The sequence below is a fragment of the Brachypodium distachyon genome, chromosome 1 (assembly GCF_000005505.3).
Source record: "Brachypodium distachyon strain Bd21 chromosome 1, Brachypodium_distachyon_v3.0, whole genome shotgun sequence".
NCBI lineage: Eukaryota > Viridiplantae > Streptophyta > Magnoliopsida > Poales > Poaceae > Brachypodium > Brachypodium distachyon.
In genome coordinates this window covers 64807581-64828755 of record NC_016131.3, presented here as the reverse complement: position 1 = coordinate 64828755, position 21175 = coordinate 64807581, and the positions used below count along the sequence as shown (strand labels likewise).

Below are 21175 nucleotides of genomic sequence, written 5' to 3'. Positions count from 1 at the left end.
CACAGATAGGCAAATTTGGGGTAGAATCTACAATAACGTGACATGACATCACTACATGGCCCAATAATGTATTTTTTCAAAGACCAAAACAGAATTTTGTGTCAAATTTTGCCCTACTATTTGCCAGCCCATCTGAGTTTCTAAAAAAAGCTTCGCGGCCTCGCGGGCCTCAGCATGAGCGGAAGTACTACTTGTGAAGTCGTGATACAGCGCCTGAAGACAGGACACCCATCGCATTCAACGTCTCGAAACCTCGGCTTAGTGGACAACAACGCTGGCCATCATCTGCCAAGAAAACAGCCATGCCACTATGCCAGCCTGTACGGGCTAACCATATCAGGGAACGAACACGGGGGCCCAAGCTGGCGGCCAAGGCCAAGCCCACAGCCTCTCGAGCGACCGGACGGTCACCAGCCTCACCAGTAGTAGCTGGCTAGCTTGCCACGCGAACGTAACAAGCCAAGGAAACACGTGCTACTCCTACGTCAGGGACACATTTGCAGGCCAGCGTTAAAAACCCAGGGGGAAAATACCCTAAGAAATCGGGACGAAATCAATGGAGCACGCGCACACCCAAATCTAGCGTCGCCGTCGTCGCGCACGTAAAACGTCCAACTTCCAACGCCGCACGGCATCAGCGCCCCGTCACCAGCACCGTCCTTACTATGTTCGTGGCACCCGATCCCGGCGACCAGAAAGCGGCCCGGCCCGCCACGCCACGCCAGCAAATTACCCCCTCTCTCTGCCGCCCATCGTACACCGTACAAGACAAAGGCGCACGTAATCGACGACGAGGACGACACGACGGAGGAACACACGCGAAAAATTTTGCGAAAGAAAGAAGGAAGAAAAACGACGGGGAGAGAGATGAAGCGGAAACGGAAAGAAACGGACGGGGGAAGCGACAAAACGGAGGAGGATGAATGATGACACGAGGAGCCAAATGCTCTCGCAAGCAAAAGCAAAACGAAGCGGAGCCAAAGCAAGCGGCGCGCGAGCGGGTCGACACGCAAGCCCGGCGTGACGCTCATCATCTCCCCTCGCCTCCTCCGGTAATAACGCCGCTCATCCCCCCGGCCGCTCGCCTTAAACTAAAGCGCTTCTAAAGCCTCCGGAGCAACCAACCCCAAAACCTCTCTCGAGTCCGACTGGGTGCTCTCGTCTTCCTCCTCCACTCCCCCGCGCGGTTGACCCCGGCGACTGGCTGGTAGGTAAGGCAACCGCCCTTCCGATCTCTTCGATTTCCCCCGCTTTGGTTACCGTACGCTTGTTTGCTGCGCCGATGCTTGTTGTTTGGGTAGCTCATGGCAGCGAGCGCGCGGCTTGGGAGGGAGCCCATGAGATGGTTCGCGTGAGCCCTGAATTTTAGAGAGCTGCTTGCCGCGTTTGGTTAGGAGAACGAGGTGATTCTATCCATGGTCTTGTCTGCGTCGATGAAGTGGGGGATTTAGTTGTTATTAGTCGGCGGCGCAACACCTAATCAGCAGGAAGAAGTTGCCCCCTCCTGTTCCTTCCGTCCAAGGGAGATGTTTATCTCAGATCCATCCAGACTAACACTCACTTCCTGTCGGCAGGTAAACCTTGATTGATTGATCGGTCGGTCGGTCTCACTTTCCCCGAAATTAATGTATGGATGGAAATATCTAACAGGGTTAGGGATTCTGATTCGGATCCTGATACTCACACGATCCCTTCTGATTCATGTGAGCCGAGTTATCAGGCGTGGCCCCTGTCTTAGGAGATGCTAGCAGATTCATGTGGTAGGGCTGAGCTAGCTTAATGTTTAATTTTTATGCAGCACTGTATTTATGTAAACACTACTTTTTTTGTATTACACACGCTATAACCTGCCATTTATTCATCCCTGTGGTATACATATACTTCGCGGGCTATGGTGTGCTTCAATCTGGATGGCTGATTTTGCTTGCTGTAATCCTGTCCGTTATGTTTGGCCCCCTTTTGGGTGCACTGTGTTTGTGGGTGCCTATTCTGTTGATGGTAGTTTAAATTTTTAATTTGTGATAACAGCTTTTCGCGCCTATTCCAAAACGGGCAAGGATAGGGGGTTTACCGCTCAAGCTCGCTTCTCCTCCTTCCCGTATCCTTGTGCTGTAACTCAGTACTTTGTATTTCTGTTATGCAAGTAACGGAAAGGGGAGTAGCCTCGTTCGAAAAAAATAATCCCTGTGGCGTTTCAGCTCACTTGCTTTAATTGGATGCCTTTAAAAGAAAGCGTGCATGTTAACCCCACTAGGATTCCGTGTATTATCTGTCGCTTTGCACCAGGAGCATCCAAAGTACAAACCTGATGGTTGTTTGTTAACCCAACCATTCATCCCAGCGCTGATACTGATCACGAAAGGTCTTCCAAGTCGCTGCTGCTGCTGCACACGCGGCCTTTTTATGGTAAGAGACCGTGATCAAACTACTTGAGACAACAATCTGTGTTGGTTGCAGATCGCCTCACTGAACCACACCTGTTTTAGAACATGGGTTTGTCCCTATTTGGCACGTCACCCACTTCATTGACCTTTGAACTGCTCTTGCCCCATTAACGTCCATAGTGGTCTACTTTGTCCAGCCACTCATTTTACTTTGAAGCTCTCAAAGAAGAGATAATTTGATTCGAGATGTTTTGAATTCAGCCGTTCCTTAATGTCCGTGCTTTAGATTTGCAGAAATAATCCAAGCAGAGAATGATGATGCGGATATACTTGAAACTGTTTCTAGAATGATAAACCTTTGGCAAACTCCTCACAGATCTGTTTTTGTCGGGCAAAATAGACTTACTTCTCAGTCACAACATCCACTGCAAATATCCTACCTACAGCACCTGCACATCCACAGTGGATTAGATGTAATGAGCTTACCGAGTCTCAAAGTTGTGCGGCTATGAGGAGTTAATTCCAAGAGTAGTTTTGGGTAGGAGGAAGGTCCTGAGCAAGAATCAGTTCGAGATCGAGAGCGATGGATTACGTTAAGGATTTAGTTTAAAGAGGAAAGGATGGTCGGAAATGGTATTTACGGAACCCGGGGAATATACTTCTGCCACCACTCAATTTGGATTACTCGTGGCATATCCTAGTACATTCAACTTTTGTTACTTTAATTGCACCCTATCACTCGACAAGTTAGACATGAAGGGTCATTTCTCAAGAATTTTATATCATTTTATTTGACAAGAACTGGAAAGCCTAGTGGCAGTTGATTTTTGCAATAAAGTCTTAACGGAATAATTATGTGGTGTGATCTAGACAGGTATCCTTTTTGATGTTGGTACTTCCAAAATTGCATGGATGACAGTGAGATACTGTAAATATTCCATATTATTCGTTCGTTCATGATCGAATTCTTCAGCGTAACTCGTCTGGAGGCATATTTTTCACGAGCTCAAAGCATCGTGTCAAATCTTGTACCTGAACTATAAAACTGTCCACTGAATAAATGCATCCTTTTCTTGTTCTATAATGCTCTAGTGACAATGGATGGAAACGCTAGAGGAGGTGGGCATTCTGAAGCCTTAAAGAACTACAATCTGGGCAGAACATTAGGTATTGGCACATTTGGAAAAGTGAAGATCGCAGAGCATAAGCATACAGGACACAAAGTTGCTATAAAGATCCTAAACCGTCGTCAAATGAGAACTATGGAAATGGAAGAGAAAGGTATGCCTCTTGGTACAAATGGACCGCATTATTTTCTGAATATGTCTACGATCTTTTGCTTGCTCAAGATCTCGAGTTATCTGCTTCCTGGTCTGGACAGACTTTTTGAGTGTGTTTCAGATTCCCAACTAATGTATTAGTAGAGATATATTGCATTTACTCGAGGTTACCATCATTTTTTATTAAGAAGAAATTTGACCTTCTGTTGTTGCTTTGAGTTGGTAATATTAACCGCTAGGATTTCTTTATAGGCTGAATGCCTAACACTTATGTTCAATTATGTCTTGTTTACAGCAAAGAGAGAAATCAAGATATTGAGGTTGTTCATCCACCCCCATATCATCCGACTTTATGAGGTCATTTACACCCCTACAGATATATTTGTTGTGATGGAGTATTGCAAGTATGGTGAGCTATTTGACTGCATTGTTGAGAAAGGAAGGTTACAGGAAGATGAGGCTCGCCGAATCTTCCAGCAGGTGTTTCTTTTATGCTCATTTGTTTACTTCCAGAAACACACTTTTTTTGGGCACAACAATAGGTGCTCAATAATAGACTTTGCTGCCCTGTCTAGTTTGATCGATCAAAATGTATGGACATGCTGTCCATGTTCCTCATGTGGTTACTGTGCAAGTGTGCATTTGATAATCTGCTCAGTTTTGCATTTGTTATCTAGTTTTGACTTCCTGAAATTACCACACTGAGTTGCAAGCTTACCACGGTAATTGCCTTTTGTCTTTTAGGTGTCTTCTTCTTGATGCCTCAATTGTCTTAATATAAAATTTGTGTCTTCTTGATGCCTTGATTATCTTAGTATCACTACTTGAAACAAATTATGTTTTTAACATAGAGAGAAAATTTCATCTGTTCTGAAGCCAAACATGTCATTTGAAAATAATGCATATTCAAGGTTTTTGTCTGACTAGTTTTGGCTAACAATTTCTTGAACAGATTATATCTGGTGTTGAATACTGCCACAGAAATATGGTTGTTCATCGTGATCTGAAGCCAGAAAACCTGTTACTCGATTCAAAATATAATGTGAAACTTGCTGACTTTGGCTTGAGTAATGTCATGCATGATGGCCATTTTTTGAAGACTAGCTGTGGCAGTCCAAATTATGCTGCTCCAGAGGTATTGTCTTATTTGTATTCCTGGAGTCTTTATGTCGATCTTTCTCTACACGCACGGTCTGTGTTAATAACTTGGTGGGTGTTTCTATACAGGTTATCTCCGGTAAATTATATGCTGGACCTGAGGTTGATGTTTGGAGCTGTGGAGTGATCCTTTATGCACTTCTTTGTGGTAGTCTTCCATTTGATGATGACAATATTCCGAACCTGTTCAAAAAGATAAAGGTAAAACAGCACATATGTAGAATAAGTTGGACCTTACAAGGAGTAGGTTTTTTATTCTGGAAATCAACAAATGTTTACATAGACTAGTTGGACCTCCATTTTTTTTTCCTGGAGATTTGATTCCCCTTATTTGGTGTTCCAGGGAGGTATCTATATCCTTCCAAGTCATTTATCTGCTCTGGCAAGGGATTTGATCCCAAGAATGCTTGTTGTTGATCCCATGAAGAGAATCACAATTCCTGAAATCCGAGAGCATAATTGGTTTCAGAATCGCCTTCCTCGCTACTTGGCAGTGCCTCCACCAGACACAGCACAACAGGCCAAAATGGTATTTGATCTATTTCACATTTTAAGTGACTAGTGTATGTGGATAGCCTAACTTTTCAAATGTTACCCATTATTATGTAGTACAAAAACTTCAATGGGTCACATGTAAACTAGCATCGATACATTTTTCATGAGAAATACTTTGATGGGTATAATCTTATATTTTGAGATGTTGCTAACATCACACTACAGAAATCGATTGCTAAAACTTGTGTCTCAAAGATCACAAAACTTCATGTAATAGGATGTAGTGAAGGGAGTCATTCCTTAGTACTATTAGTTTGTTTTAGACTTTTAGTAGCATCATGCTTCTTCACGGCATATAGAAATAGCACATTAAGTTTCCTTGCAAGGTCACTATTATTTATTAGATGTTCTTTTACTAGCAAGCTCTCTGATGTACTTGCTTTCATGGCAACGTTATGATGTTTTCTTATATGGCCATTTCTGAAGATTGATGAAGATACTCTTCAAGACGTTGTCAACTTGGGATATGAAAAAGACCATGTGTGTGAATCACTCTGCAATAGGCTCCAAAATGAGGTATATGCAAACAAAATCAGCAGTCTGTTATATTTAATTATTCCATAATTAACTTTACACAATGTTTCCAGGCGACTGTTGCATATTATTTACTGTTGGACAATCGGTTCCGAGCTACTAGTGGTTATCTGGGTGCAGACTATCAAGAATCAATGGTCAGTCCACATTTACATCATCTGGACTTATTTAAATCATTAAGGGTTTAAGCACTGTTAACTGTCTGAATGGATGGTTCTTCAGGATAGGAGTTTTAATCAGTTTACTTCATCGGAACCAGCAAGCTCAAGCACCAGGAATTATCTCCCAGGAAGTAGCGATTCTCAAGGCAGTGGCTTGCGGCCATATTATCCTGTTGAAAGAAAATGGGCTCTTGGTCTTCAGGTCTTGCACATCATTCATTTTACTTCGCTTTGTTTCGTGATATTCAGATATTGAGTTAATGCATCACTTATCCAACAGTCTCGAGCTCACCCTCGTGAGATAATGATTGAGGTTCTAAAGGCGCTTCAAGAATTAAATGTCTGCTGGAAGAAGAATGGACATTACAACATGAAATGCAGGTGGTGCCCTGGATTTCCTCAGGTCAGTGATATGGTAGATGCCAACCACAGTTTTGCTGATGATTCTACCATCATGGATAACGTCAATGTAAATGGGAGGCTACCTGCTGTGGTCAAGTTCGAAATCCAGGTATGCAACTTTAGCTTCTGATACTACATTATCTTTTTCCAGTAACAGAAAAATGGATTTTCTACTCAATATCTTCGCAGTTTCTTAGATAAAATAACCTTTGTTGATGGAGCAAAGATTGACTAATATATCTGCTGCTCCATTCAATCATGTGTTTTTAAGTCATTTGTCAGTAAGTAACTATAATTATGTGCTGCATGTGTCTGCTGTTGCTGACAAGTACTGTCTAGTTGTCTACTGATTGCATTTTTATCAAACAAACTTCTCAAATTTCAATACTACGGAGTACATAGCATTGGTTGGTGATATAGTCTTACATCTTTAACCTAGTGTAGTATTGTTCGTACTGGTACAATTCAGGTATTGTACTATATATGCTTCTTATTTGGCTATAAATTTGGTGGTCTTTTCTTCAGCTTTACAAGACCAGGGATGACAAGTACCTGCTGGATATGCAGAGAGTTACTGGACCACAGCTTCTTTTCCTGGATTTCTGTGCGGCGTTCCTTACCAACCTTAGGGTTCTATAGTGCCTGTTCTGCTGGAGAGTGCTGAATAACAGAACATATGTCTCTGTCGCGTGTGGTCTATCACTGCAGTGATAAATAAACGACACCGTGTAAATAGGTGTGTTTTTACCCAGTCCTTGACAGCGAACAGTGTTGTTTGAGTGACTAGTCTTGTATCAAGCACCAGAAGGTTAATCGGTTGTTACAAGACTTGCATAGTAAATAGGCTGTGGTGAGGTATGAGGGTGGATCCTTGTGTGGCACTTGCTGGTGAGGATGATGCATCGGAAACTTTGTGATATTAAAAAGAAGATTAGGCTTCTATTCACATTACTGTTGAACATGGCGATCCTGTGTGTGCATGGAAATTTTGCAATTGCCCAGAAACTACCAACAATACCTGCCCATTTCTGGAGGTGGTTATCTAGCCATGAAGGGCCAGATACGCTGCACAATTATATGCATCTTCATAACTGCAACACTATCGGGAGGGAAGTTCTAGTTCTACCAACTCACTGCAGCACTACGCATAAGCTATATAAAATTCCGAAGAAAAAAATCGTGTACATAGATTGTTTTATTTTAATTCTACAGAATTTGAACGCAAATCCCATCCGAACATGTAAATAGCAATAAAAATGTCGGAATTCTGCGACGAATGGTACCTTCATCATTTCCTCTCTCTTTGGGATACTATTAACAACAAATTGTCTTTTTTCAACTCAATGTGTAAACTAAATTTTATTGTGAAATTTTATGACATGATAGATATATGCTGGATCAATGGTACACCACAAGGCTTCTCTCACACTATTTACCTTGCCAACCTCACTTTGTTGAAGATGCATGTGCAGCTTGTTTATCTTAATAATGTTCTATGGCTTGTATAAGTGAAGATGTGGTCCAAAAGACTAATCCTGAAAGGCACACTCATACACAAAACTGATAATTCAAGCCGCATTCCATTTCTTTAGTAGTTGTGGATGTGGGCAGTTTCTTGTTTTACATGTTTAACATTAGCCGATCTTCACTAAATACCAGTATATCAAATAATGCATAGGAACAAAAGTATCCTAATAAGGGACAGTTTGGTTACTCACGTCCCGGTGGGGATTGGGAGGAATTGATGAAATGTTGGATCAAATTTCCTCCAATCCCTCTCAATCCCGGAGGGGATCGATTATCACAAACGAAAGAGGCCTAATGGGGGTTGCTGAATATCTAGACTTGGCCCATATATATAATTAGGATATAATTAATGAAAATTTTCAAAGACCCATTAGGTAGAGTGGTGAGAGCGCAAAATTTGGTCCCACCTTGCTAAGGGAGAAACTATCGTGCCATTTTATAAGAGCTTATTCGGTTCACATGATTTTGAAATCATAAGAATAGGAAAAGTAGATGATAGGAATGTCATGTAGGTCTCGCTTAATGCTTAGAATCCTTAGGAATTAGACTAATTGGGATATAATCTATAGAAATCTAGCATCTCCGTTCCTATGAAACGAATGCTACACGGAAAAAAAATCATAAGGGTTGAAATCTTGTAAATTTAATATTCCTTCAAACCGAATGAGCTGTAAGGGTTTGTGTGCTTGACCCTCTTAAGCACAAGAAGGATAGACAACACTCTGCATGCTTGTTCGAGTTCTATTTCGAGTCTATGGTCGTAACCTTACACAATTTTGAATTTTTGCCGGTCAGGATAATGAGAGTCAACAAACGCATTATGGATCCAATTATTGTGTTAGTCGATTTTCGAATCTCCTATTCCCTATCCGAGTGGCTATGTTAATGATACCAACAGCTGTCCTAAGAAAGCAATATAATTTGTGTCCTTGTCAAGCACGCTCTAGCCGTCACCATTGCAATCTTTTTGCGCTCCTTTCGATTTCCACATCCCAACTACTGCATGCATAGTTGTTCAGGAGAGTAGTCATCTGAAACTGCGTCCCTTGAGATTCAACACTGAGAGCCAATAAGGATTTGGGGAATGTCCTCACATACAACAACTTCATCAAAATGTTCAGTGACGACGGCATCGACATGGATGACAAGGGAAATGCCAAGGTTAGCACCTCTAGCAATGTGATATCATACTGGCCACCACCCTACCATCTCGTTTTTGTTTGGTGATGAGCACTTGGCCCGTTTAATGTACTACTACAATGAAACCCAATGGCATGCACGTGGCTCTCCATGATTCGAGCGATGTAGCGTTTCTTCTCTGTCAGTCATCATACGTTGCCACATCCATGCATCGGTTGCGCTTTTGTTTTGTTTCGTTACATCAATGCTGATGAAATGGGCGGCATGCTTGTCAATTATTCTGGTTTCACATGCTTGGTCACAGGTTATGTGTTTCTTGGCCATCGTTGTTTGTACGGCTGCCTAGCAGCTGCCTCTTTTTGCCTTCATTGTTCGTACTTGCATACCGACTGCTCCTGTTATGCACCCGCTAGATGGTGTGCCATGTGGTTGTTTCCTTTGTGCTGGACCTGCTTGCTTGTGTTAGATGCGTGTTGCTTGTTGAATTGATAATATAAGTCAACCATGACCATCGACATTGTTCTTGCCATTGTTGCTATTGCAAATACGAATACATTGTCCAATTGTATAGAGTTGATAGCGCGCAAGATAAATAAGTTCATTTTTTCATGCATCCTTATTCTAATAGAACGGCAAATGATCGACTTTTCCTAAAATATAATATATAAATATATAGTAACTGTTTTTATTCTACGCAATATGATGATTTTTTAGGGTTTTAGTTAAGTTTTCAATATAATTTACAGGAAATGTTACCCAATCAAATCCAAAGGCAAAGTTTCAAAGAATGTTGACTACATATCTCCATTGACATGGGAGACTATCGTCGTCATTTTTGGCTTCTCTCTTATTTTCTCAAACACATCTAGATGATTGTAATGGTTCGCTACTGCTTTTTCTCCCCTTTTCTTGTTAGGATTGCCTTTTTCTCCCCTTTTCTTGTTAGGATTGCCTAAACTACAATGGGTGTAGCCATATAAACTTAGTTGTTTTGTTTCTGAAATCGATTACTCCCTCCGTTTCATATTAAGGGCATCTTTAATAACTGATTTGCTGCCGTTACTTAGCGTCATGTGGCAGATTTTTTCTTAGATGGAAGATGATTTTGACACGGATCCTTGACCTGCCGATTCATCTGCCCTGCCCGCTTTGCTTAACCACGAAACGCGCTGTAGTCGGACGCCCCGAATCCCCGACTCCCCGTCCTCTTCCTCGCAGAGGCCAAAACCCAACTCCCCGATCTCCAAGCTACTTAGATCTCTGGAACCCTCGCCGTCCCCATGGCGAAGGATTTCCCCGTGCCGCCGGTGGTCTTCAATCCCTCCACCCCGACCCACCGCCGCCATCCTATTCCCGGGACCGGCGCTTCCCCACCCGCCTTCGCGCCGCCACGCCCCTCCACCTCCTCCGCCGCCAACCCCCTCCCCTTCATGTCCTTCGACATAGGCCCCGCTCCGTCGTCCTCCTCGCCGCCCCTCTTCACCGGACCCATCGGCATGGGCAACGGCGCCTCCTTCGAGGACGAGCCGCCGCTCCTTGAGGAGCTCGGCATCAATACGCGTCAGATCTGGCGGAAGACGCTCTCGATCCTGCACCCGCTCCGCTCCGCCGATCCGTCTCTCCACGCCGACGCCGACCTATCCGGCCCCTTCCTATTCCTCCTCTCCTTCGGCCTCTTCCAGCTCCTGGCTGGGAAGTTCCACTTCGGGATCGTCCTCGGGTGGGTCACCGTCGCGTCCCTCTTCCTCTACTTCGTCTTCTCCATGCTCTCCGGTGGACGCCGCGGCGATCTAGACCTCTACAGGTGCGTCAGCCTCGTCGGATACTGCATGCTCCCCATGGTCATATTCTCCGCGGTCTCCCTCTTCCTGCCGCGGGGCGGTGGGCTCATCTTTGGTGTCGGCATGGCGTTCGTTCTGTGGTCGACCAGGGTCTGCACCAGGCTGCTTGCAGAGCTTGCATCCAGCGGCGATGAGCACAGGGGGCTCATTGCCTACGCATGCTGGCTGGTGTACATGCTCTTCTCGCTGCTTGTGATCTTCTGATGCCGTTTTATAGTATGGAAGGTATGTTAGCATAAATTTCCTAGATCATGCTAATTGATATCTACATAAATATTGTTGTTATCAATTTAGTTATGCTACTCCAGAAGTAACAGGGATATGATTGCGAACATAACTTGTTTGTTGAGGGGTCTGTTTTAGCAAAGCAAATCTGTAGCCAACGTAATTATGATTCATGTAGTTCATGAATCAATTTCAGATGCTACACTTTATCGTGGATGATCCCACATAGAAATTTGTTTGTTGAGGGTCTGTTTTATTTTGTCTTTTATATAAGCTGCAAAGAACGTCTGATTGGATGGTTATTGCCTGTTTCCCTGGGATACTTTAACTGGTTTATTGGGTCAGTGTTCAATTTTTTCTGTTGTCCAAGTTTGTAATTTGTTGGGAAATTCTTCTTTGCTGCCTTACATTCCATAAATGACTGGCCAGTGATATTAGAAAGCATTGCTGAAATCTACATGTGAATAAAAATAGGGGATCACTATTTCTAAATCGATTGAGAAATACTCCCTCCGTCCCATATTAAGTGACTCAAATTTGTTCAAATATGGATGTATCTATGCCTAAAAAGCGTCTAGATACATGTAATAGGAAGTCACTTAATATGGGACAGAGGGAGTAGTTATTTCTCAAGTTGTACACAACTTCTAAATTGTGCAACTACTGAAACTTTGTTAGACAAAGAATCAGCGCTCAGTATCATCAGTGTACAGCCAACATGGGCCCGAGCATAGAAATATACTCCCATGAAAACAGTGGACAACCAAAATGGTTGCAATCATGGATGTTGAGAGATCTTTAGAATTATTTATTTCTTATTTGCATTATGTCTTGTCAGTTAGATTCCAAATGTTAGCATTTTCTTTTTTGAAACACATACAAGTTGTTTTACTGTTTAAAATTAGGAAATTCAATGCTGGCAGAAAATAATTTTCACAGATGTTGGAACTTTGAAAGTAATGTGCTGCTGGCAATATCCAGTAGACCAGTACAACCTTCTGATATTTTTATTTCTGATGTACTCCCTCCGTTCCATAATTCTTGTCTCAAATTTGCTCAAAAATGGTTGTATCTATTCCTAAAAAGCGTTTAGATACATGTAATATTTCGACAAGAATTATGGAATGGAGGGAGTAAATGATAATTTTTGTGTATGCATTGGCGAACATCATGTGCAAGTATCATTTGGAGCTAGAAATTCTTCACAACTGGATTGTGATGTTAAATTGCGGAATGATAGATTAAAGTGGCTTTGCAGTATATTTCCACTCCTTCAGCTCTTGAGTACTTTTTAATCTCCATGGGAAACCTTCTATGCAACTTCAGCTCACCATGTAACCATATGTCCATGTGTTAAGGATTAAATTGGTAGTTCCGATACGGAAGCTGCTGATAAATTGTCTGGTGTTGTTTTTGCTAAAAGATGCAAATGCTTGTTTTGTCCAATGTGGATCTTAGCCCAAGTAGAAGTTGTTACAATTTGTAAAAGTTATCACTTGTCTGATACACTGAGCAGAATGATTATTTGCATGATCAGTAAAGCATACAACATTACCCTGTCAGAACACCTCTGTGGCTTGTTTCTTTTGTATGCATGGATATTCTGTATTTTCTCTGTTCTTCTCAATGTTGTGTTTGCAATTTGTTCATTGTTGTAACTTTTGTATGCTTACCAGGCTTGGCTTATTATTCATGTGTTCCTTACTTCCTTCCCTTCCATGCAGATCATGTTCCAGAATTCTTTTGCCCTGTGGAGTGTAGAACTGCCTTTTATCAGCCACTGAGTGGTTTTGGTGTGATGTTGCAGAACTATTGATGATCTAGTCAGTTAAATGTGCTGTAACAATCTGTTCCTTTTCATCCTTTAGTTCATGTGGTATGGTAGGGGCCTGGTACAGATCTTGGTAAAGAAATGAAAGGCAAGATCAGGACAGTGAAAATATTAAGTAATTAGATTCTGCTGAAGCGTTGATGGGATCTAGCAATTTTCAAAAGATTACACTTGTGATCTGTGTGAACTTGTTCAACGTGCTTACTTACCACGACGATCACGGTCGTATTAGGGCCATGGTGCCTTCTTTCGTTTCTGATTTGCTCCTAGTATTTTTTGACATTTCAAATTGACATGTGAATTATCCTTTTGTGATTGAATGTGGTAATTTAAAAGATTCTAAAAATTGAAGGAGTTACTTTTGGTGGTTCTTTTTGGCTGGGTAAAATCAGTAATTACTAAGATTCTGCTTGTTGAGTGCTCCGTGGAGTTAGTATGCGGGTATTATTTCTTGGTTGTACATGCAAAAGGTGACGTGCTTGCTTGTCTTGAACTTGCGTAACGATCCAGTTTGCTTGACGTTCCCCAGTCTATCTGTGGCACTAGTTTTGTTTTGTGAGTTGTACGTTGATTTGAAATTTCAGCTTGTGCCGATCGAAGATGACGGTAGTCGTATCTGTGGTGCTGCTGTGCCGCACGGAACAAAATCATCAAAATCATATGATCAGACCCGTTTGGGATGATGCCACGTGTCCGTACGAAACTCGAGGCATCATCTTTTCTTCTTCCCCAAAGCTATGACGATCTCGCCTGTCGCCACGATCAAACTGGTCTTCAACGCTTCACTTTTCGATTCGTGTCGGAGGCGGTATTTCAAACCGGAGGGGAAACCAAATCAATGCCATCATAAAACCAGCTGTCTCAAAAGTTGTGTTTTTGTGAAACTATTACAAACAACCGTGGTTTTGTGAGACAGCTGCAACAAAAATTGTGGTTTCGTGAAATTTACTCAAATAGAAAGACAATATTGTGTCTGCAAGTTATATCAAGCTGTGGCATAAAATGATTTCGCAGAATATGAGCCGGAAGGATTCATCCATATGGAACAGTCTGAATCATCAGTAAACTGAATATGTTGCAGTTTCGCATCGAAGTATGATCAACAGTCAAGTTCAAGATTTGTGCCATCCCAAACTTCCTGGATATAGTGCACTAGTGCTCACCGACAATCATATACAACAGTCAAGAAAGCAGTGTCCAAACCACAAATCCTCTCAGAATTTGATCTGAAACTTCCGTTGCCAGTCAAATCGGCCTCATGTCTCGCAGGGATACTTAACATTCGTATTGGCTGTAGTTTTGAAATCGCAACAATCTCTCATAAGGAAGTTTGTATGACCCCTGTTCTTCCAAAAAAAGAAGGCATTACAAGCTCGCCTCCTCATCTCCTGTCCTCTCCCTCCACCCCCAACCTGCGAATCGCCCTAAAAACTCGCAATGCGGAAACGAGAAATCCCAAAATGGAAAAGGAAATTTCTCCTCATGCGCCATCCACCCCGACGCGTCTCCGCCGATGAGCAAACGAGCAGAGAGAAAAGCGGGCGAGCCAAGGCAAGAGCGCGGCGAGGCAGAGGCGGCGGCGATGGGGACGTACAAGTGCTGCATCTTCTTCACGCGCAGGTTCGCGCTCAGCGACGCGTCCACGCCGGAGGATGTGCGCACGCTCTTCTCCCGCTTCTCCAGCGGCGCGCCGTACATGGGCGTCGACGAGCTCCGCCGCTACCTCGCCGCCACGGGGGGCGCCGACGGCGACAGCGGCGGCGATGGCGACCTGGAGGCGGCGGAGCGGATCATTGACCGAGCCCTTCAGGGCCGCACCCGCACCCCGCGTTTCGGGAAGCCGTCCCTCACCGTCGACGACTTCCACAACTTCCTCTTCTCCGAGGACCTCAACCCTCCCATCCGCCACCCCAAGGTAGCAATCAGCATGTCATTTGAATAATTCCAGCCACTGTCGCTATCAGTCTTGGTTCACTGGATGTGGCGGTGGTTGCTTTTGTGGCAAAAACTTGATGCATCCAGGTGCATCAGGCCATTGAACATAACTGCATATGTATTCAAAACATAACTGCATATGTCATGTCTTTCCGTTCCAATGTTGTGTTAGATGATAGGTGATATACTGAATTAGTGAAACCTAACTGAATTTCTTTCCTCACAGAAGTAATAATAACTGAATTTCCATATAGCTCTTGTTTCTTATGCTGAATTTCCATATAGCCCTGATGACCACTTTTATCTGAACTTTCTGTTGACCATTATTTCTTTTTCTCAACTATCTGCTGCGGCTAGCATGACAAGCTTCACCTTGATTTTTTTTTGCTATGTAACTTAGCATGTGCTATGTAATTTGAGATGTTATTTGACTGTAAATCCTGTGTTGACAGGTCCATCACGACATGAGTGCACCATTGTCCCACTATTTCATATACACTGGACATAACTCATATCTTACTGGCAATCAACTTAGCAGTGACTGTAGTGACATTCCCATCATCAAGGCGCTGCAAATAGGTGTCCGTGTAATTGAACTAGACATGTGGCCCAATTCTTCGAAAGATGACATTGATATTCTTCATGGAAGGTACACACATTACAAAATCCTTCCTTGAAGAGATTTTTGACAACACCAATTTGTTTCAAGATAACGAGGTCATTCCATATGCTATGACTTGATTCCATTTCTCTGAATCTTGGTAGGACACTGACTGCCCCAGTATCACTTATCAAATGCTTGACATCCATCAAAGAATATGCCTTTGTCGCATCTCCCTATCCTGTTATTATAACATTAGAAGACCACCTTACATCTGATCTTCAAGCAAAAGTAGCTAAGGTAATTTTATTTTCTTTGTGCGATTAGTACTTCAGTGCAGATGATTGTCTCGTGTCCAGTTCTGAATTCTGTTTAGATGGTCCTCGAAGTATTTGGAGATATCCTGTACTATCCTGAATCAAAACATCTTCAAGAATTTCCTTCACCGGAAGCACTAAAGGGGCGTGTCATTCTCTCAACGAAACCCCCAAAGGAGTATCTTGAAGCAAAGGGTGGTACTATGAAAGAGAGAGACATCCAGCCACAATTTAAAAAAGGAGAAAATGAACAATCAGCATGGGGTATAGAAGTCCCTGATATTCAGGATGAGATGCAAAATGCTGACAAGGTACTTGTTTTAAAGTCATGCAAAACATCTGTACTTCTTTTTTGCCCAAAAGATCAGTCGAGATTTTACTAAATGGTCCTTTATCAGAATCAGGAGGATCTATTATACCGTGAAAGAGATGTGGATGAAGATGACGAGCAGAAAATGCGCCAACATGCACCCCTAGAGTATAAACACCTTATTACTATCAAGGCAGGAAAACCAAAGGGTTCTCTAGTTGACGCCTTAAAAAGTGACCCAGAAAAGGTTAGGCGCCTCAGTTTGAGTGAGCAAGAACTTGCAAAAGTGGCCGCACGTCATGGTCCCAACATAGTGAGGTTCGTTTAGTAAAACTATTTGTTGAATTGCTCAGAACGTTGGGGGAGAAACAAAGTTGTAGTATTGCCTTTCTGTGCATCAGAACACTGAAGTATCCATATGTACTTAAGTGCTCATCCTGTTTGTTACAAGCAGCTTCACACAAAGAAATCTACTGAGAATATACCCAAAGGGGACTCGCTTCAATTCATCCAACTACAATCCGTTTCTTGGCTGGGTGCATGGGGCTCAAATGGTGGCATTCAATATGCAGGTACACTTGTGATTTTAGCAATATATTCTAGTGTGATTGAACTCCTAATGTTTCCAAATTATCGGTTACAAGACATGAATTGCCTTGATTAATTGCATTACGGTGTATACGTCTGCTACACGTGTCCTATGTTCCCTACCGTGTGCTCTTCAGTTGTCACTAATATTGAGCCTGTTATTTTTTTTTCTGCAGGGCTATGGAAGAGCCCTTTGGTTGATGCATGGGTTTTACAAAGCCAATGGTGGCTGCGGCTATGTGAAAAAACCAGATTTCTTGATGCAAACTTGTCCAGATGGAAAGGTTTTCGACCCGAACGCAGACCTACCTGTGAAGACAACGCTGAAGGTACATTACGATTCCTTCCTTCCCTTTTCCTATCTGAAATTCAGAAATGGGTTCACTCGGAATACTGGTTCTCAGGTCAAAGTGTACATGGGCGATGGTTGGCAGAACGACTTTAAGCAGACACATTTTGATTCCTATTCCCCTCCAGATTTCTATGCAAAGGTATAACCAGTACGAACCACTGAAAATCATGTGCAGGGAAAATGCCAACACGAATAATCTTAAACACAATGGCACCAAGCCTGAGGTGTGTGTCGCTGACTGCTTTTCACTCCACAATCCACACCGAGCAGGTGGGCATCGCCGGAGTTCCGTTGGACTCTGTGATGAGGAAGACGAGGGCCGTGGAGGATAGCTGGGTGCCGGTGTGGGAGGAGGAGTTCACATTCCCGCTGACCGTCCCGGAGATCGCACTGCTCCGCGTGGAGGTGCACGAGTACGACGTGAACGAGGACGACTTCGGCGGGCAGTCCGTGCTGCCGGTGTCGGAGCTGCGGCCGGGGATCCGCGCTATGCCGCTCTTCGACCACATGGGGATGAAGTTCAAGAGCGTCAGACTCCTCGTGAGCTTCGAGTTCGTCTAGCCAGCCAGCCAACCTATCCTGTATTCCTGTCTTGGCAGACACGTATGTTGTATGTTATCATATCATGCGTGTGATATGATGTCAGTTTGGTAGCTAGATTAGATTGATTTCTCGCAGATGTAAGAAATTTTGACGGATAGAAGAACCGCAAAAGGTTTTGAGTCTCAGTCTTGCCGCCTCCTCCTGATCCGTTCAGAGGAATCGTGCGACTAGGAATGCATGAACCATACTTTGTCAACGGCGCTGATTGAACCTAGAAAATCATCCGGATAAGGCACCTGGAAACGTATGCGCGCAGGGGGACGACGAGCCAAGCGGCCGAGCCCTGTCTGAACCAAGCCAAGCTAGCCATGGCGATGGGTGCTGCGGCGACCGCGGCGGCCGCCTGCTTCTCCTCAGGCGTCGTCTCTCGCTCCCGCGTGAGGGCGCAGGCGACGTCGTGGGCCGGAGGGGCGGAGGAGCTGGTGCGTTCGGGCAAAGTGAGGCCCGTCCGGCCCAGGGAAGCTGCGGGGGTGATGGGCGCCGAGGGGTTCCGGCTGCTGGACGTCCGGCCGGCCTGGGAGCACGGGCGGGCCGCCGTCCGGGGCTCGGCCCACGTGCCGCTGTTCGTGGCCGACGACGACATGGGCCCCGTGACGCTGCTCAAGAAGTGGGTCCACCTGGGCTACATCGGGCTCTGGACCGGGCAGTCCTTCACCAAGATGAACGACCGCTTCCTCGACGACGTCGCCGCCGCCGTCGCCGGGAAGGACGCCAAGCTGCTCGTCGCTTGCGGCGAAGGCCTCAGGCAAGTGCAATAAACATCGTACTATGCCGTAGTCTGTTCGCTCTGCTGCAGCCTGCAGTGATAAGCAGAGTTAATGTTAGTCGCATTCCTGTGGATAAAGCTTGTTGTTGCTGGGTTTTTGATTGATTCAAGGTCGCTGATAGCGGTGAGGATGCTGCACGACGACGGGTACAAGAACGTGGGGTGGCTCGCCGGGGGGTTCAGCAAGTCCGTCGACGGAGACTTCCCGGACGAGGAGGGGGAGAGCAAGCTCCGCTACGCCACCATCGGGGGAGTATCCTACATCTTCCTCCAGATCCTGCTGCTGCTGCAGGTGGTAAAGTGACAAACTGCAGTCCTGGACGCAATGGCCCACGGAGCCACGCCCGCGCGCTGCTCCAAGCTTCTCCATCCAGTTTTCGCTCGGCCTTTTGATTTGGTTAATTTGTTTTGCTTGAGTAGAGTATTGTATGATAGATCAGTAGTTGCAAAGTTCCAATTCAGTTTCAGCATGCATCTCTGCCCTTCGGCCGACTATGGATTACGTTACATTGGCACGATGGATAACATAATCAAATCAATCATCGAGTAGTTTTTTTTTTCTGCAGGACGGTTTCCTGTTGCAGGACACCGAGTGCATCTTTGACACGCAGGATTTCAGAAATAGAGAAGAAAAAAAGTAATTGAGTGTCATGTCATGTTGAATCCTGGGGTTTTGGGGTTTTGATTGCTAGACCCCAAAAAATCCCATTTGTTAGAAAATTTTAACTTAATCAAGCCACAAATCCTAAGACCCTCGAATTCTACACTATGGTTGTAATTGTGGAATTACATACTCCCTCCTCCGATCCATAATAAGTGTCTCAGATTTTAGTACAAAGTTGTACTAAATCTCAAACACTTATTATGAATCGGAGGGAGTATCAATTTTGATACATATATGCAATTTTGTAGGAAAAAACGCTCGGTAAATGCTCAGGGCTTTTTGGTTACTGCGGTTAAACAAATCCGGTCCCTCCGACCTACTCTCTCCTTTTTTTATATAGGGCGTGTAGTTTTTAGCACCAATATTAACACAGCCAAAGAGCATTTACACCGAGCGCAACTGCTATGAAATTCATACAAAATTTAAATCAAAGAGGCCATGGAATGTTTTGACAGGAGGACATGGAATTTGGAACGGAGTATCTGGGCTTCTGGGATATAAACTTATAAAGTCAGGTTATTGGCATGCCAAGGTTCCTGAGTTATATATAAGACTTCTGAATTTCTGTTGGGCTTGCATCAGGCCTGACCGAGTTTGATTTTTTCTGTTCAAAAAGAAACACGAGAGTCTTGTTCACCTAAAGAAACATAAACAATACATAGTCTACAGCATCGTTTAAAACCATATGCAATTTTTTTGTTTTGCAAACTACTCCCTCCATTTCACTGGCATATTTTGTCTTGTTAAGACAAGGCCAATGATAACTCTATTAATAAGTGTTTTTACATACATGAAATTTATATCAATAGATTCGTCTTTAAAAGTTCTTTCTAATAATCATGATTTTGTATGATATAGGTTAATATTAATAGTGTAATTTTTGTTCAAAGTATTGACTTAACAAAATAAAATACGCAAACCTTTGTAAAATGGAGAAAGTACTCCATAAGTTCCTCGTACTAGTACAATGATTTCTTTTCCTACTCATGCCTAAAAACTACTCGTTCTTACCCGCAAAAAAAAACTGCTTGTTCTTATTCTGTTTTTTTTTTCTTCTAAATAAAACATTACAGTTAGTCTGTGTATTGGACCCGGCTGGTTTACTGAACTTAACGGTGCCTCTGTAAGTGATCATATCGATTGAAAAGAAATAGTTTGAACATAATCTGTGCAAATTCAACAAATTAGTCATGGAAAATTCAATTTTTTTTTCATAATTTCAAGGAGTAAAAGACTGATATTTCCACTTAATGGCGGCAACCAGATCTATTGCTGCCCTTCTGTGAAAATTCTAAATTATCTGACATTGAGTATAAATATTTTGTACTTTAATTTTCTTCGTATGTGAACTTTCGTTTTACATCAAAACATGTCTTTGCAAATTTGAACACTCATCCTAGGAATCCTGGGCCTGCCACTGCCCACAGGAAGGCAAAAGTACAATGCATGTCTAAATTTTGGCAAAGTTTGTATCTGTTGACTCTCTAATTTAATTTTGGTGCTAAAGAGAAAAGTTGTGCTAGTTTCATTTTGCTAAAATGCTCTTTGGAGCGAGACCAAAGTTTGGTGAGATCAAGAGCTTCTTGTACATCATGACATCTATATATGCCCGGACAATCCCTCAAAAGAAAATATATGCCCGAACACATGGACTACCGTGGGCATTAGTATTTTCTCCGTCCAACAAAGGAGGTCTCAACTTTGACTAAATTTGAATGCGTCTATACACTAAGTCATGTCTAAATACATCTAAATTTTGACAAACTTGAAACATCTTTTGTTGGACAGAGAGAACACTAGGTTCGCAGGAGAAACTTTTCGTAAGCAACGTTTCATACATTTAGCACCAGGCTAGCTGTCGGCAATTTCGAATTTAATAGTATTTTCCAAAAATAAAATAAAATGAAGATGAGTATGATGTCAATGCAGTTTGGCACCGCATGTTTGGGCTGACCGTGCTGGGGTCCCATCGCACGGTCATGTTACAGTTGGTTGCTCATG

The 21175-nt window shown here is 43.3% G+C and overlaps 4 protein-coding genes across 9 annotated transcripts; all 4 read left to right on the top strand.

Moving 5' to 3' along the window:
* Window positions 1-950: 950 nt before the first annotated feature.
* LOC100832804 (serine/threonine protein kinase OSK4) lies at window positions 951-7435 on the top strand. Of its 6 annotated transcripts, none has more exons than XM_014897492.2 (12): window positions 951-1574; window positions 1651-1760; window positions 3477-3665; window positions 3960-4144; window positions 4617-4799; window positions 4892-5023; window positions 5166-5351; window positions 5804-5893; window positions 5965-6048; window positions 6134-6274; window positions 6353-6583; window positions 7000-7435. In XM_014897492.2, the coding sequence occupies exons 2-12, from the start codon at window positions 1742-1744 to the stop codon at window positions 7111-7113; spliced, it is 1554 nt and encodes a 517-aa protein (XP_014752978.1). In that variant the 5' UTR covers window positions 951-1574; window positions 1651-1741; the 3' UTR covers window positions 7114-7435. The 6 variants fall into 6 exon arrangements, with proteins under 6 accessions (XP_014752978.1, XP_014752979.1, XP_003558162.1 ...); XM_014897493.2 differs by lacking the exon at window positions 1651-1760 and adding an exon at window positions 2029-2406 and having other exon boundaries at window positions 952-1211; XM_024457037.1 differs by lacking the exon at window positions 951-1574 and adding an exon at window positions 2342-2406 and having other exon boundaries at window positions 1741-1760.
* A 2840-nt stretch (window positions 7436-10275) lies between these two features.
* Window positions 10276-13294, top strand: LOC100832492 (protein YIPF5 homolog). Its single transcript, XM_003558113.4, has 2 exons — window positions 10276-11207; window positions 12932-13294. The coding sequence occupies exon 1, from the start codon at window positions 10422-10424 to the stop codon at window positions 11184-11186; it is 765 nt and encodes a 254-aa protein (XP_003558161.1). The 5' UTR covers window positions 10276-10421; the 3' UTR covers window positions 11187-11207; window positions 12932-13294.
* A 944-nt stretch (window positions 13295-14238) lies between these two features.
* On the top strand, window positions 14239-17869 carry LOC100831986 (phosphoinositide phospholipase C 2). Its single transcript, XM_014897869.2, has 9 exons — window positions 14239-14953; window positions 15426-15622; window positions 15739-15874; window positions 15951-16202; window positions 16290-16519; window positions 16656-16773; window positions 16966-17118; window positions 17194-17280; window positions 17412-17869. Exons 1-9 carry the CDS (start codon window positions 14552-14554, stop codon window positions 17700-17702), a joined length of 1866 nt encoding a protein of 621 aa, XP_014753355.1. The 5' UTR covers window positions 14239-14551; the 3' UTR covers window positions 17703-17869.
* Window positions 17794-19071, top strand: LOC100831678 (rhodanese-like domain-containing protein 10). Its single transcript, XM_003558110.4, has 2 exons — window positions 17794-18489; window positions 18622-19071. Exons 1-2 carry the CDS (start codon window positions 18053-18055, stop codon window positions 18812-18814), a joined length of 630 nt encoding a protein of 209 aa, XP_003558158.1. The 5' UTR covers window positions 17794-18052; the 3' UTR covers window positions 18815-19071.
* Window positions 19072-21175: the final 2104 nt, after the last annotated feature.